General features: G+C 41.3%; 1 protein-coding gene across 1 annotated transcript in view; it reads right to left on the reverse strand.

Moving 5' to 3' along the window:
* Nucleotides 1-204: 204 nt before the first annotated feature.
* LOC135503852 (polypeptide N-acetylgalactosaminyltransferase 18-like) overlaps nt 205-17,714 on the reverse strand; it is a 94,341-nt gene continuing 76,831 nt past the window's right edge. Inside the window, exons 9-11 of the mRNA XM_064922021.1 lie at nt 15,573-15,668; nt 5,331-5,495; nt 205-911 (exon numbers count right to left, since the gene is read on the reverse strand). Of these exons, the coding sequence (XP_064778093.1) occupies nt 765-911; nt 5,331-5,495; nt 15,573-15,668 (408 nt within the window). The 3' untranslated portion in view covers nt 205-764. The remainder of the gene's footprint in view (nt 912-5,330; nt 5,496-15,572; nt 15,669-17,714) is intronic.

Here is a 17,714-nt window from a genome sequence, read left to right on the forward strand (position 1 = left end):
ACGATTAACTTCTGTATGTTGAGAGAGCTATAACCTTAAAGGCATGAGTTTTAGGGGAAAAACACACATTCATTTTGATAACATGACATTTGCCTTGTGTCACATGGGACCATAAGCACATACGGAACAGCTGGTGTCAGTTTACATGGAAAGGGCACACTCAATATTGTACCATTGGAGAAATAAAACACTACCACACATTCATGTAGTATCAGTTCTTTTACTGGCATATATTATAAATATTTTGAATATTTACACTTAGAAAATAGTATATTATTTTCATATTATATTCCAACATGTTGGCATTTCCCCAAAACTGTACAGCTTAATCGCATAATAAACTTATCCTACAAACCTGAGACACTAGAAGAAAAGAAAACAGCAGAAAACTTTTTGAAATTCTTGCTACACAGTAGCAGTTATGTACCAAGTACAACAATGAACATATAGGACCCAGTACAACCTTCAAGTCAACAGAAAACCAACTACACTCTTCACAAAATATGTTTCATAACGTTGTAGTATCTCATAATGAACAATATCAACCATCTATCGCTGATCCATAGGCGAAAGAAAATGTTTAACATTTATCATGTGATGTCAACTGGTGAACAAAAGACATCATGGTCCTCCAATGACTGTCATTAACCATACACCATTCTCCTTTATCCACAACAGAAAATACAGAGGAGTAACAGAGTAAACACTCCATCCAGTCCAGTGTGCTCCAGTATATTTGACCAGTGTTCTCTCAGTGGGGCTCATCATAGGGCACTGCCAGGCAGTGTGTTGGTGATGGACCATTTCTGTCCAGTGCATTTTTGAAGGACCAGCTGGTACCCAAACTCGTTGTCATTGCTGGCCACCAGCTCAAGGCATCGCTTCGATTTCCTGTTCTGAATGGAACCTCCCTGAAAGGAAAAACGGGTAGATCAAATTACAGTGGGATGCGACAGCATCATTGGTGTGCATTTCGTTGATTGCTGTGTCACCTTAACCCCACAGTGCTATGAATTAATGGATGGGGTTGATGTGTATAGCTTAACAAGCACCCGCAGCTCTGTTTTGTACTGATTTCCCTTCGGCACCAGCACTGGGGCCTTCCCAGATAGCATCAGCATGCTCACAAGGCAAGAACACTATCTACCATTATACTCAGTAGCACTCTCAGTAGGAATACCAAGATTATGTGATAACAGAAGAAGATAACATTAGATGGGAAGAAAACATTTTTCACACGTCACCTGAGAAAACAACCCTCACACTTACAGGAAGAAACTCAATCTTTGTCACCTAAGGAATCGTGTGCTTCGAAGTGTCTCTCCATCTCATCTCTCATTCCCATTTGTTAGAGTGGAGAGTCTCTCACATGTACGTGGATGCCTTAAAGCTTTGTGTTGGACTCTACTGTTGGGACCAGTGTGATGGGAGTCACTGCACAGATCAGATAAACTCACTATCTCTAACTTCAGGGCCTGGGATCAGAGAATCTCCCCTGTCACCTCTCAGTCAGGAGAACGAAGACTCAAGCTGGAAAGGCAACCGTTTTTAAAATGGCCTTTAATTTTGGTTCAAGACTAGATGCTCTATGGGAAATGGGAATGAGAGATGAGATGGAGAGACACTTCGAAGCACACGATTCCTTAGGTGACAAAGATCGAGTTTCGCCCTGTAAGTGTGAGGGTTGTTTTCTCAGGTGACGTGTGAAAAATGTTTTCTTCTCATCTTTAAAAGAAAGAGGCCAAGGGCATGTTAAGGTTCAGAAATTCAGACCAAAACACATCATTAAGATTTGCACTAACCAATTGATAATTAACATAGCTTTTTATGAGGGATTCATCCTTATATGTGGAGTCAACCACCACCAATCTCGTTGTCAACTTGTCATCAATGTTTTGTTGCACATTCAGCATACGGATGATTTGGTCAGGTTAATTTGAAAGTGAATTAATCAAAATGACAAGGAGTCTAGTCGATGTCACTCTGATTCAGGATATGATACGTTTTCATTAGAATAGAATAGAATACTGTCTGTTTAGTTAAGAGTGCTTGTCAGGTCTTGCATGCCTAAAAGCTATGGAATGAAACAATTATCTGCTTGAGTGCATTCTGTAAAATACATGGGGGACGGATACAGTTTACATATTCACTAATAGTTTTTCATCAGTAATCAACATCTCCACGTGTAGTAATGGCTGTCAGATGTAGCATGAAATATAACATGGTGGATTCCATATGTTCAACCAAATGAAAGAACCATTAGCCATTAGATACACCTCATTGGCCACATGGTGCATATAGCCTTGAATGAGTCCAAGGAAAACAACATTACCTGCAAATAAGATATGACAAAGAAAACAAATTGAGCGACACAATGCAGTAGAACCAAAAAGTCCCAAATGAAAAAAGTTGTACATGTACTTTATGTTATCATTGCTGATGAATTTATTTCAGCTCATCAATTGTTAAGACTATGTATGAAATTGAAATGGTTTCAAAATATAAAACAATAATACATTTGTTTTTCATTCTGTCATTATCATACTTTGCCAGAGGCGCATCCTGAAATATTTACAAGGCATCTACCAAGCAGCTAAAACACGTATTTATTTACAGAAAATATTCATAATTTCATCCTGATTCTATTCATATTTGCAACATTACCATCTTGCAGCAGGAAGCCTGCCAAGTAACCTCAAGGCTTCGGCATAATGTTCTTAACCTGATGTTTCGGCTATACATGGCTAAATAGCAAACATTTTCTGAGGCAGTTGAATTCCAGTGGGTCACTGAACACTTCAGAACAATTTCACACAAAAAATATCAGCATTACTCAGCCTTTCTCAGAATACCAGTCCTGTTTGCTCCCTGTGCTTGATCCTGTGGGCTGCTGCCAAATCAACATATTGATTTGCTATAGAGAGTGAGCCAGTGAGCCAGAATGATAATGGTTCTGGGTTCACAAGCAGCGGTGAAAGGTTAACCAACTCTCCTGTGTTCTTTCATCTAATTGATTATTTTTGAGTGAACAGTTTGGGAGTCTGTGCATGTGTTTACGTGTTGTGTTACATAAGGAGATATTATGGGCTGTAGTATGGAGACACAGAGGGTTTAGGTGTAAAGAGCCCTGCTTGGGAGACAATCTTAACACGTCGATTAAACACATCTAATTAGCTTTCTGTTCATCCTCAGTGCTTTTACTGACTCGATGACGTCACCTTCCCAAGTGCTTCTGGGAAGTGTTTACAGTGTGTAGGCCGACATGAGAGGGAGAAGATACACCATGTAGTAGAAAAGCACAATGGATAGTAGAAAACAGAAGCACTTGGGAAGGTGATGTCATCGAGTCAGTGAAAGCACTGAGGATGAACAGAAAGCTAATTAGATGTGTTTAATCGGAGTGTTAAGATTGTCTCCCAAGCAGGGCTCTTTACACCTAAACCCTTTGTCTCCATAATACAGCCCACGCTACAGCCACCTTAACTGCTGACAAAATCTTTACAAATACAAAACACCCACTTCTTTTCTTCTGCTTCCCAAGATACATAACAATTATTTAACTTGAGGAGAGCATGTTGAATTTCCACTATAAGGCTCTAAAGAGAAGAAAAGTCACAAAATTGTCAGGCACATTCAACCAGAGAGATTCATTGATTGCTGCTCTTCTCCTCCTTTCCAACTCGTATAATTTAAGTGTGGTAACGCTTAAGCTAGAATGGGAATAGGAACATTCCTCCTCGCTACAGTACTGTTACAACCCTATGCTTGAGTTGTATCAATGCATTTCCTTTTGAGGTAAAAAACACATTTCACACTATGTCTAGCAGAAATGTGCTCAATAATCCATGGTGTCTGACTCTATTCCTTCTTAAATTATACAATGCTAAACCAAGAAACCACCTACAGAAGAGCCATGTAGATATGTGAAACGTGAGATCAAGCATTTCAATCCTTTTACACTCCTATACTTCACCCCTTTTCGTAGTATCCAATTGGTAGTTACAGTCTTGTCTCATCGCTGCAACTCCCGTACGGACTCGGGAGACGCGAAGGTCGAGAGCCGTGCATCCTCCAAATCACAACCCAACCAAGCCACACTGCTTCTTGACACAACGCCCGCTTAACCCGGAAGCCAGCCGCACCAATGTGTCGGAGGAAACACCGTACACCTGGCCACCGTGTCAGCGTGCACTGCGCCCAGCCCGCCACAGGAGTCGCTAGTGCACAATGGGACAAGGACATCCCTGCCGACCAAATCCCCCCCAACCTGAACGACGCTGGTGCAATTGTTAGCCGCCCCATGAGTCTCCTGGTCGCGGCCGGCTGCAATAGAGCCTGGACTCGAACCCAGAATCTAATGCAGCTAGCACTGCGATGCAGTGCCTAAGAACGCTGCTCCACTCGGGAGGCGCGAACTAAGAATCTTAAACAGTTCCATCAACAATGATCTCCCCAACATAATCAAAGAACAATTGCATTAAGATGTTCAACTGTGCTTGGCAGCATTTCAATGAAAACATGATTTCCTTCTCAGTAAGTTCACAAGGCATCACACTAATGTCAAAGCTATAGAAGCAAATAGGTTGAATCCATAATTGACAATACCTTGACTTTTAGGTGGTTAGTGATAGAGATTCAACCAATCCCAGCATATGACATACAGTACATACTACTGTATAATATGTTTTCAATGTCTCACTCCTTGTTATCATTTTTTGGGGGGGATTCGGTACAGAACCTACAAGTTTCTAACTTGTGTGGGCATCCACTCAAATAAGTGATCCACCAATGGAGAGAAACATAAATCTTTATCTGAAAACACAATTCCTAGAAGTTGAATTCAAGGTTAGCACCCCACTATTTTGAGTGGATATTTTGAGCGCATACATTATGATGACACTGAACATGATCAGAACGGTTTTAATTGCACCTTCAAAACTGGGTGAAGCACTCTTCAGACCATGTTGATGTAGCCTTCATTACAGGCCACTGTGCTCAGTGAGCCGGTCCAATAACGGAGACCGAGAGAGTCATTATGATGCATTTACTGTTGTGGAGAGGTCTGTGGACCGTAAAACTCTTATATCTGTGACACTCCTTAATGGAGACCAATCCAACCCCACTGAGCACGGAGCCATAGATTTACGCGAATATTACCCCTTAAAATGTACCCAAGATACCTACCTCCACTGGTGCCACATTTACTAATGATCCAACTCCCTTACAACAAAGTATTAATTTAGATCATTGACTTGCCATTTTCTATCGCTTGCTGGTCTATTTTCAGTGAGCAGTCTGAGTGTGTTGGTCAGGTCTGTATGGTTTCTTACCTGAGTAAATAGCCAGTGGAGCTTCATGCGCTTGGCTGTGGCGTAGCTACACTCAATGAGGCGTGGTCGGCTGTTCACATCCACCAGGCACTTGTTGTCATCGTCATCGATGGTGGGACTGAGCAACCCTACATGTAACTGCTGAGTGCTGGTGTAGTACACATTCTGGAATGACAGAAGAGACAGCACATACATAAGCTACTGAGAGCTGGAGGCATTCAAGCATTTCACAAAATGTTGATTTGTTTTAGGCTTTTCACTAGGACTTACTTCACCCATATGGCATGTCTATTCATGCAGCTACCCTCACTGAACTGAAGCACAGGGCAGGAAATGGCATAGTGTGGGAAATGGCTTATTGTTTATTGAGAGGAGCGCTCTCCATAAACAATACAAATCGATCAGCTAGCCCAAACACTTCTAATTACACTCTCTGATGCAGTCCTTCCAGCCCGTATTTTCCAAGGGCACTTGAGTGCCCATATTTAGCTAACAGGCCGTAAAACACCACTGGAAGGAGAAAGCATCTGTTTGAACTGAGCGGAGCATCAGAGGTAGTTGTGTGTGCTACAGATGGCAGCTGCATCTGTGCTCGGACTCCATCGGCGTGCATATGAGGGATGAGGGGGCTTGTCTGCACATGTGGGGTAGCTAGACATGTTGGGTAGCAAGAACCCTGGGAGAGGCGGGGGAATGTAACAGCTGGAGGGGAGGGAGGACATCACAGCTGGATAGGGGTGGGGATAAAGGTGGTAGGGAGCACAGGGTTACATTAGGTGTTTAGTGCTACCTTGTCGTTCGCAAACAGTTGTCAGAAACACACTGTGTATGTCACCTTAAACTACCCCATCAATCAAACAGGTCGAATAAATCTCTTTAGAATGACAAGGCTGCCAATGTTTTTGTATTTATTTTCGGTCATACCAATTACCCCACCGATGACATTCTTTAAAAAAGTATACTCGGTCATAACGGACTTTATATGGGCAAATAAAATTCATAGAATACAAAGTGTTACATCTTCCTAAATCCGAGGGTGATTTTAACCTTCCAGACTTGGCATTGTATCAACTCGCTACCCAAGACATTTCCTTGCGACAGTTAGATGTATTAAAGAGGAACAATGGGATACATATTGAAGACGTTTATACTCAACTCCATAATCTTTTTACGTGTCTATTTTCAAAAGGATAAAGCGATGAACATTAACAACTTCATAGTTAAAAACACTATAACAATATGGGAGGAAATGAAACGGATTTTACAAGATCCAAACCAAACAGACCGAGTGCTCACATCCCTATCATCCAATACATTCGCTTACGCAGGATCTGTAGTACACAGAGTGACTATGACAAACAAGCCGACTGTCTGGACGAGCTTTTCAGACAGCAGGGTTACCCAGAGGAATGGCTGCATGACGCAAGGGATTATAAAAAAAACTATGACCAAGAATGACATCCTCACACCCAAATCACCCCTCCCCTCTGACCAACGAGTTCAGTGTCCCTTCAATACTCCCCACTTGGCAAACAGTTTGACCATATCATTAAAAAAACACTGGCACATCTTGAGGCCTGATTCACAAATGGAAAAGACATTTCAAGAACCCCCGCGGGTAGTCTTTTGACGCGCCCCCAACATCAGTCAAATGGTGGTGACGTCTGATCTTCCACCGGTGCCACGTGACACATTCCTAGACAATGTGCCGGACGGGCGGTAATTACAGATGTGGCTGATGTACCCAGTGTAACTTCACGAACAATGCACACAATGTTCAATCACCCTATCATGGGCAACAATTTGAGACAAGGATAGCATAACACAGGAGTAATATCAGGACTCTTGAGCAGAGAATCCCTGTGGCTAAGGATTTCATGGATTGCTCTCTGAGATACATTGGTATGGAACATGTTAAGACTCTTAGGAGGGGGGAGATACTGATCATCTACTACTAAGAACAGAATTGTATTGGATTCACTATTTGTCGGCCATGTCTCCTAAAGGTCTAAACCAAGAGTTTGATATCAGACCATTCCATGAATATGTCACGTTGATTTGTCCTGCCATATTGGTCTCAACTTGGTCATTTTGTAAATATATTAGATTTCTTGTAACTACTAATACCAAATGATTAGAGGAACACAAGTTGTTTTTGAAATAGGTCACTATGGCCACTGCGCGTTCCGCATGTAATGGTCATTTGGCGGGTATTCCAACAGTTTCCAACGTAATCTAACTCCTGTTGCCTAGGTTTGAACTTGGACCTATTTGTATGTATATAATACTTTATGACCATATGTACAGTACTTCTGTGATTAATTATGATTGAATATGCGCAAAAGGGAATTTAATTGTTTCCAGATGTAGCCATGTGTTGTGTGTGTCTGTAAGTTGATGATCATATGTATAAGTTTGTTTAAAAAAAGACGTTTTTAAAAAGGGAAAATTAAATATTATAATAAAAAAATTGTAAACTATCCTCACTATCAGTGGGAGGTAAAGCAGGAAGAAAACAACATCAGTAGTGGTATGAAATGTAAACGGATTCTAAAAGGAGTAACAGCACTGTAACCCGACAACTATTCAACAGAGACATCTGAACAGATTTCTAACATTAATGAGTTCTTAAATTAGCCTGCTCTCGGGATATGAGATTGGGTGTTACAGTATGTTTTCTCTGGAGTTATCTGTTAAGAAAAGTGTGCAAGGCATCTTGGGAAAGATCAGCTCCGACTGGCTTTCTTTCTTGTAAGAGATCACAGGAGATTCCTCCAGAGCTTTAATTTGTAAACCAGCGTAAACATCAATACAGGTGCAATGAGTGTGAATGGTTTACCATGGAGATGTTTGAATAGGCAAGGATGACAGTGGATGCAACTTTTTGCTTCACTTTCAAGGATTGAACCACTTTTTACTACACATCTGGCTAAAAGATTACTGTAGCTCTGTTGGCATAACTTTTATAAATAACGTTGACACCTTTTGGAAACAGAAGATACTCTACAGGAATGATGGAGTCCATCTAAATCATGTTGGTACTTGGACCCTGTCCTCCCATTTCAAGGCTGTGTTGAGACAATGACATACAGGTGACCCATGCCTTGCTCAGATAATCTCTACCATTGTGATGCGGAGTTGTCGTTGTGCTGCTGCAAATGTACAGTTTCCCAGGAGAGTTATCAGTCATAATGTAAGTAACCTAATTTATGTTCCTCTAACTCCCTTGAATGCCTCTGTCAATCCGACAGCTATTGTCAGCAGTAATCATGCGCCTAAACGAACCTGAGTTATGCTGTAAGCACTGATACGGTTTGCCCTGGTAGGAAACCCACTGGGAGTAGTTCACCTTGCACTATCAGCTCAAATATAAACATCACTGTCATGTGTACCTCTGGTAAGCCTCCCAGTAAAGCAATAAAAACAATAACGCAACACAGAAAGGTGCTGAAAATAGCCCACATTACCATACTGTATGTAGCCAAAGAAACAAGGTTGATGAAATCAATACCTTGCTAGTAACAGAACATTCATATACTGGATCTCTGAATCGCACTTAGATAATTATTTGATGATACAGTGGTAGCAATACATAGCTATAAAATCTACAGACAAGACAGGAATACCAATGGGGGAGGTGTTGCTGTTTATATTTAGAATCATATTCCTTTAAAACCTAGAAAGAATCTCATGTCAAATGCTGTTGAAGTAATATGGCTACAGGTTCACTTGCCTCACCTAATGCCTATTCTTGTGGGAAGTTTCTATAGACCACTAACTGCTAATTGTCAGTATCTGTATAATATGTGTGAAATGCTTGATGATGTGTGTGATATCAACAGAAAGATATATTTTCTGAGTAATCTAAATATTTGACATCAAGCTGTCAACTGAAAATAAAAGCTTCAAACTAACCAGTGCCTGCAACCTGGTTCAGGTTGTCAGTCAACCTACCAGGGTATTTATAGAAATCTGCTCTAAATGGAATGTAGTGATCATACAGTAGTAGGCATATCTAAGAAAACCAAAGTGTGAGCCTAATATAGCGTTTAAGAGATTATATAAGAGGTTTTGTACTGATTCCTATGTTGAAGATGTAAATAATATTTACTGGTCTGTGGTTTTTAATGAGGAGCAACCGGACACTGAACTTTAATAATTTATGAAATTGCTTATTCCATTTACTAATAAGCCTGCACCCATTAAGAAATGATTGTAAAAACAGCTAAATTCACATAAATTGATGATGAATTAAACAATTGTATGGTTGACAGGGGCGAGACATAAGGAATGACAAATAAGTCTGGATGGCTGCACAGCCAATTGGCAAACATTCTGTAAATTGAGAAATCATGAGACTAAAATGAACAAAAAGAAGAAGAAACTGTACCATGAAACAAAAATATAAAGGATGATAGTAAAAAAAGCTTTGGAGCTCCTTAAATAACATTTTGGGCAAAAAGGCAACGATTCATTGAATCAGATGGCTCAATCACCACAAAAACCCACTGATATTGCCAACTACTTCAATGATTTTTTTTAATTGGCAAGATTAGCAAAATTAGGCATGACATGCCAAAAACAAACTCTGAACCTACACATCCATGCATAACTTACCAAATTATGAAATACTTTTAGAGAATGACGTTGGAGGGGATGGCTGCAGTTTTACCGGCTCTTAACAACTGTGCTATTTTGTGTTTTTTCACATTGTTTGAAACTTATTTTGTACATAATGTTGCTACCATTGTTACTGTCTCTTATTACAGAAAAGAGTTTCAGGATATCAGAACAGCGATTACTCACCTCAAAGTGGACAAAGGTGTTTTATTTAATGAGTCCGTGGATACACCAAGGATACACTGTTTCTCCGAGACCAGGCCCAAATCCCAGTCATTTGCATGAAGAAAAGAAGGAGGTACAAGGGGCAGAGATCAGGGTGCCTTGTGAAAATTTGTTGGCGAGTGGATAATCCACCTCTACCAACCGTTCTATTGGCCAATGTGCAATCACTGGAGAATAAACTGGATGAGCTCTATTCTGAGACTATCCTACCAACGGGACATTAAAAATGGTAATATCCTCTGCTTCACCGAGTCGTGGCTGAACGACAACACGGATAATATACAGTTGGCTGTGTTTTCTGTAATTGGCAGGACAGAACAGCTACGTCCGGTAAGATGAATGGGGTGGTGTGTGTCTATTTGTCAATAACAGCTGGTGCACAATGTTTAATATTAAGGAAGTCTCAAGGTATTGCTCGTCTGAGGTAGGGTACCTCATGATAAGCTGTAGACCATACTATCTACCAAGAGAGCTTGCATCTATATTTTTCGTAGCCGTCTATTTACCACCACAAACCGATGCTGGCACTAAGACCGCACTCAAAGAGCTGTATAAGGCCAAAGGCAAACAAGAAAATGCTCATCCAGAAGCGGCTCTTCTAGTGTCCGGGGACTTTAATGCAGGCAAACTTAAATCCATGCTAGTTTTCTACCAGCATGCCACATGTGGAACTAGAGGGGGGAAAGAAAAACTATAGACCTGCTTTACTCCACAGACTCATACAAAACTCTCTCGCCCTCGATTTGACAAATCTGATCATAATTATATCCTTCTGATTCCTGCTTACAAGCAAAAACTAAAGCATGGAGTACCAGTGACTCGGTCAATACGGAAGTGGTCAGATGACGCGGATGCTACACTACAGGACTGCTTTGCTAGCACAGACTGGAATATGTCCCGGTATTCATCCAATGACGTTGAGGAGTATACCACCTGTCACCAGCTTCATCATTAAGTGAATCGACAACATCATCCCCACAGTGACCGTACGTACATATCCCAACCAGAAGCCATGGATTACAGGCAATATCCGCACCGAGCTAAAGGCTAGAGCTGCCGCTTCCAAGGAGTGCCACGCTAATCTGGACACTTACAAGAAATTACGCTATGCCCTCAGACGAAACATCATAACAGGCAAAACGTCAATACAGGACTAAGATTGAATCCTACTAAAACCGTCTCTGATGCTCGTCGGATGTGGCAGGGCTTGCAAACTATTACGGACTACAAAGGGAAACCCAGTCACGAGCTGCCCAGTGACTCGAGCCAACCAGACGGGCTAAATGCCTTTTATGCTCGCTACAAGGCAAGTAACACTAAAGCATGCATGAGAGCACCAGCTGTACACACCTCCAAGCTGTGTAAGGGCTATTTGACCAAGAAGGGGAGTGATGGAGTGCTGTATCAGATGACCTGGCCTCCACAATCACCCGACCGCAACCCAATAAAGATGGGTTTGGGTTGAGTTGGACTGCAGAATGAAGGAAAAGCAACCAACAAGTCCTCAGCATGTGGAAACTCCTTCAAGACAGTTGGAAAAGCATTCCAGGTGAAGCTGGTTGAGAGAATGCCAAGAGTGTTCAAAGCTGTCATCAAGGCAAAGCTGGCTACTTTGAAGAATCTAAAATCTAAAATCTATTTTGATTTGTTGAACACTTTTCTTGTAACTACATGATTCCATATGTGTTATTTCATAATTTTGATGTCTTCACTATTATCCTACAATGTAGAAAATAGCACAAATAAAGAAAAACCCTTGAATGAGTAGGTGTCCAAAATGTTGACTGGTACTGTATGTGTTATGGCTTTACATCATCTTTAATTAAAGCCTCTCTCACATAGTCCAGGTAGAGTCGCAAATACCCCAGGGCAGCTGTCTAGGCCACTTACCTTTTTCTATTTTCACTAATGACCTGCCACTAGCACTGAGTAAAGCCTGTGTGTCTGTTTATGCTGATGACTGAACATTATACATGTCAGATACCACAGCAAGTTAAATCATTGCAACACTTAACAAAGAGCTGCAGCTTAACAAAAACTAAAATCATTGTATTTGGGACAAATCATTAACTAAACCCTAAACCTCAACTATATATTGTAATGAATAATGTGGAAATTGAGCAAGTAGAGGAGTCATGGTCAACTGTCATGGTCAAAACATATTGATGCAATGGTAGCTAAGATGGGGAGAGGTCTGTGCTGCTCTGATTTCTTGACATTGCTATCAACAAAACAAGTCCTACAGGCCCTAGTTTTATCGCACCTGGACTACTGCCCAGTCATATAGTCAAGTTCCACAAAGAGGGAAATAGGCAAATTACAGTTGGCCCGGAACAGAGCAGCACGGCTGGCCCTTTCGTGTTCACAGAGAGCTAACATCAATGACATGCATGTCAATCTCTCCTGGCTCAATGTAGTGGAGAGATTGACTGCATCACTACTTGTCTTTGTGAGAGGTATTGACATGTTGAAAGCACAGAGCTGTCTGTTTAAACGACTAGCATATAGCTCAGACATCCATAGATACCCCACAAGAGATGCAACCAAGGGTCTCTTCACAGTCCCCAAGTCCAGAACAGACTCTGGAAAACGCACAGTACTACATAGAGCCATAACTACATGGAACTCTATTCCACATCAAGTAACTCAAGCGAGTAGTAAAATCAAATTTTAAAAAACGGATAAAACTAACATATGCACTCTACACACGTATAATGTAAGGTTGTAATTATGCTGTAGTGTGGTATTATACATTTGTATTGTAGATATGTAGTGGTAGAGTAGGGTGTAATAATGTGCTGTATGATATACTGTTTTTTGTGTGATGTAATTGCCTTAATCTTGTTTGGATCCCATTGGCTCACAGCAAAAACGTTACCTTATTCAAACAAATGTTTTGTTGTTGTCTGTTTTAGTCAAGTACAAAACTACATTTAAGAAAAGTACATGTCTAAAGATGACTTTTCAATATTGCCTCTAGTGTTCTCACTACTTAGAAAAACACATAAGGCTTCCCTCCATCCCCTTTTTATGACGGTGCAGCCACTAGTGCTAGCTAGCTAGTTACCAATGACCGAAACATTAACCTAGCCAAGACCAACAACACAAAGAAATAGACTATACAGCTACAAGTAGTGAGTGGAGTTACAAACAGACTGTACTTAACAAGTTAAATATTTTTTTACACACATAGCTACGTGTAGCCTAATTGGACAACGCGTCCCTACATTTCTCACTCTGAATAGTGAGAAATGGGGCTCTGCTCACAGGCTCTATTTCCCTAAGTTTGGCATTGCGAACCGTAGGTTGTGATTTTTGACCTGGCTACATGTACATTGAGAAATGCAGAAGCTTTTCAGCATGTTTTGTTATGTCTGTATAACAATTAAAAAAAAAAAAAAAAAAAATTGATGATGAAGTTGCGTCTCTTACAATTGGGGTCAATAGAAAATAATGTGGTCGAGGGGAATATTCCTTATTATTATTATTATTATGTGAATACCAACTGGGACTATAGGGATCCTTACAAAATACAAATACTAGTCAGGATCACATAAAACTCTCTAGGCATTGTTCTTAGCCCAGGGCTAGCTAAGCCACATGCTAGACTGGCCCTGGGCTAGCTTACCCTGTGTTCACACAAGCATTTGTTAACCCTGGGCTAAGCTTGAGCCCCGGGCTAAGGATTCACACTTGTATTCCAAAGCCCTGGGCTAACGGACAAACACAACATGCGACCAACATTATATCTATGACACGTGACCAATATTATAAGCAATAAGACATTTATTAGCACATGATTGCTCCTTGCTCCTTGTCAAGCATTTGATTTCCAACAGTGATGGTTTGAATATACCTTGCTGTCTGCCCGTCTAACCTAGGAAACAATGTTTTACTTTTGAAATTCGATCTTGCCCCTGTAGGTCTACAGACCTAAGTGGAGTCCTGCTGTGCACGAAAAAAAGAAGAAATCAATATCACTTTTCTGATCCCGGCCAAATTATGCAACAATATTATTATCATGAATATATCCAATTAAATGTCAATACAAAACCTATAAAAAAAACGAAAATAATTTAGCATTTGCTGCCCTTCCAGCTGTAGAGTTTGTAGCTTTAGTTGGCTAAGTGAGAAGACATTTGCCAGCCTGCATAGCAACCATTTTTTTAGGCATAGCAACCAAGTATTTTGTTTTTTGTCCTCAGATGGAGGGTTTAAATAGTATGAAATTACTAAATGATGTGCAGAATGCATTAGAGGCATCATCACAAGAATGTCAATTAAGTGACATTGCAGAATTTGTGATTGGACAGTGAGCATTCCAGGCATTGTTCTTGACCCTGTTTCACACTGGCTATTTTGGCTCTGTGTTTTCAGGGGCTAGCCCCGAAAAGTTGATGCTAACCCTAAATGACTGAGCAGGGCCAGCTAGGCCTGGGCTAAGGTTGGTGCTAGCCCACTTTAGGATGTGCAAGTGTAAAGACTTGCTTAAGCCCAGGCCAAAATCTCCTTAAGCCCGGGCCAAAATCTCCCTAAGCCCAGGGCTAAAATGCTGTGCATATTTATGGCCGAAAAATATACAACTAGGTAGCTGTTGTAGAAAGTTATTTTAGTTTCCATTTTGGTTTTGACTTAACATTTACATAGTCCAAGGTATTTCAGTTTTCAAAACATTATGGAAATTGTTAGAGAAGGTGAGGCTGATAGTGCAGAGGCAGCAGTTGTGCTGAGATAGGACTGTATCAGGCTGCCAGCCTGACCCAGATAGAAACAGTGTCAGGGGATGCTCTCCATCTCAACAGCACTGTAGTGGCTTCCTGGAATTATCTACTAATGCCTGTCTGGAAACCGGGAAAGTATACCTTTTATAAAAAAACTACTGGATTCTGTTCTCTCTCTCTCTCTCTCTCTCTCTCTCTCTGATGATAACGAATACAAACACAAAGTGAAGAAAGAGACAAGTTTTGTCTAATCTCGGAGGAAGCTTCCTGTAAGTTTACTCCTTCCTGCAGACTTGTCACTTTTGAAGTAGAAACTATCTACAAATGGATTCCACTTTGCATTCTGTCAATACAACACAAATGCAGCTTAGGCTGAAGTTCAGAAACATAAAGCCCATGGTGGATGGGGGCCCTTGGCAGCGAGGTGAATGATAAGTGGAGTCCTGCTGGTCAGCTGGTAGATCATGACGGCTGCTGCCATTACTAAGCCATAAAAGCGAAGGGTCGTACTGTAGCAGAGTCGTGGACTGCACTTCATTGATAAGCCTCATGCAAGAGAAGAAAGGGTCAAAAGGAGGGATAAGAAAAGGCGGACTATACACATGGGAGATTTGACACAGAGACAGAAATGATGTAGCAGCGATGTGGGCTGAAGAGGGCTCGAGGGGGTTCTAACCTGAGGTGTCATCCCATGACAGAGGTACAGGATGGGGACATTGTCGGTGTCCGGTCCCTGGTCCAGACACAGGTCACTCTTCAGAGAGTTCTTCAGCTGAGGGAGGACATGCACACAAAGGGAGTCATAATTTGATATGTCACTCAATCGGCTAGTTCAGGGAGTGGTTAACTGTGTGACAGAGAATCAATGAGACCTTGAATTGATTATATTCCCACCTATCACAACGCCTTATTTAATCAAACCAGAGAGCAGGTTTCTGGTATAACTTCAAAACAACACGTGGAGGGAACACTTTCTGTTCTTTGCAGAACAACATGACATAAAACATAAATGGGATTTTTAATTCAAACATGAAGCCTTGTGTTTGCACAGTTATTTCAATCTGTAGCAGCATTTATTTTAAAGATCTAATCAACAAGTTTGTGTGATGAGAGGGGAGGTACTCTGGAGACTGGGATTGGTGGCTGGGAGGATTAAGATGTGTTTGCCTTGCTGTCCGTGAGGACAGGATTAGGTACGGATATGACATTACAAGGACACAGCCAGAAACTGTGCCTGTCAACTCCCCACTGGCACAGGAAATGTGTCATTCTGTCTGCTGATCATTAAAAAGCCAGGCAGGGAGTGAACATGATGGAATAAAGTCTAACAGACAACGTATACAAATTTCACTGAGGTTCCATGAAATGAAAAAAATTATAACGTGCAAGGTTCATGTATGAGTGAATAAAACCTGGGCTGCTTGTCAGTGTGGTGTGTGTAGCATAACCTTTGACCTCAAATGCTGTGCTGAACACAGTCTGCATTCTGGATAATGAATTCTCTGACAAAAATGATTGACAAGTTCATGAAATGCACCTAGCAAATGCAGTGTAATGAGGATATGCTATTTTCGAACCCACTTACTCCTTGAATTAATTTTAATAAGGCTGACCTATTTTCCTCTCTGTATCTTTCTACCTTTCATAATAAATGGAAATACGGAGAAGGAAACCAACCATAAAATGAAGACTGTACTCCAATCAGACCACTTTTTGGGTGTGTCACTGTAGATTCAGGCATATTGCACTGATGCACTGTGGCCACACAGAAATAAAGCTGTTTGTGTTAAAACATGACTTGCTAATATAAATACTGCCAGCGTGCCCTCATGGCCAGAATACAAATTCAGAAACATTTGTCTAGCATTGCTGAGAATTCCATTTGCCACACAGGCAGATCTCTGTGAGAGGAGGTGATATAAAACAAGCTCTGCTCACCAGTCCCACCACTGCACAACAATATGTGCATACTCAATGGTATGCACCCTCATGAATACACATTTCACTGTTTCTTACACGACAGTGCACAATGCTCTGTTCGTGTGTGCATAGACGACACAATAGACAACCTTTTATATACTATGTATACCAAACAATATTGAGTTGTGTGTACCCCCCCCCCCCTTGCCCTCAGAACAGCCTCAATTTGTCGGGGCATGGACTCTACAAGGTGTCAAAAGGGTTCCACAGGGATGCTGGCCCATGTTGACTCAAATGCTTAACACAGTTGTGTCAAGTTGGCTGGATGTCCTTTGGGTGGTTGACCATTCTTGATACACACAGGAAACTATTGAGCGTCAAAAACCCAGCAGCGTTTCAGTTCTTGACACAAACCGGTGCGCCTGGCTCCTACTACCATACCCCTTTCAAAGGCACTTAAATATCTTGTCTTGCCCCTTCACTCTCTGAATGGCACACATACACAATCCGTCCCAATTGTCTCAAGGCTTAAACATCCTTCTTTAACCTGTCTCCTCCCCTTCATCTACACTGATTGAAGTGGATTTAACAAGTAATATCAATAAGGGATCATAGCTTTCGCCTGGATTCACCTGGTCAGTCCATGTAATGGAAAGAGGCTTCTGTTTTCTCCCAGAGCCTGAGTTCCTGCACCTTTTCCACATCATGTCCAAGCTTTAGCGTGCCAACCCTGGCAGTGCACACAAAGACTGAGGCTATGGTAGGCATGTCCACATGTTTCAGAGCCAAACTGCCACAGAAATGCATCTCTCTGTGAAATTAACGTATTCCTAACTGCAGTCATCCAAATCGTAACTCAATGGATGATTATTTGTTCAGGCATGGACTGCATGGTTTA

This window comes from Oncorhynchus masou, chromosome 2 (assembly GCF_036934945.1).
Source record: "Oncorhynchus masou masou isolate Uvic2021 chromosome 2, UVic_Omas_1.1, whole genome shotgun sequence".
Taxonomy (NCBI): domain Eukaryota; kingdom Metazoa; phylum Chordata; class Actinopteri; order Salmoniformes; family Salmonidae; genus Oncorhynchus; species Oncorhynchus masou.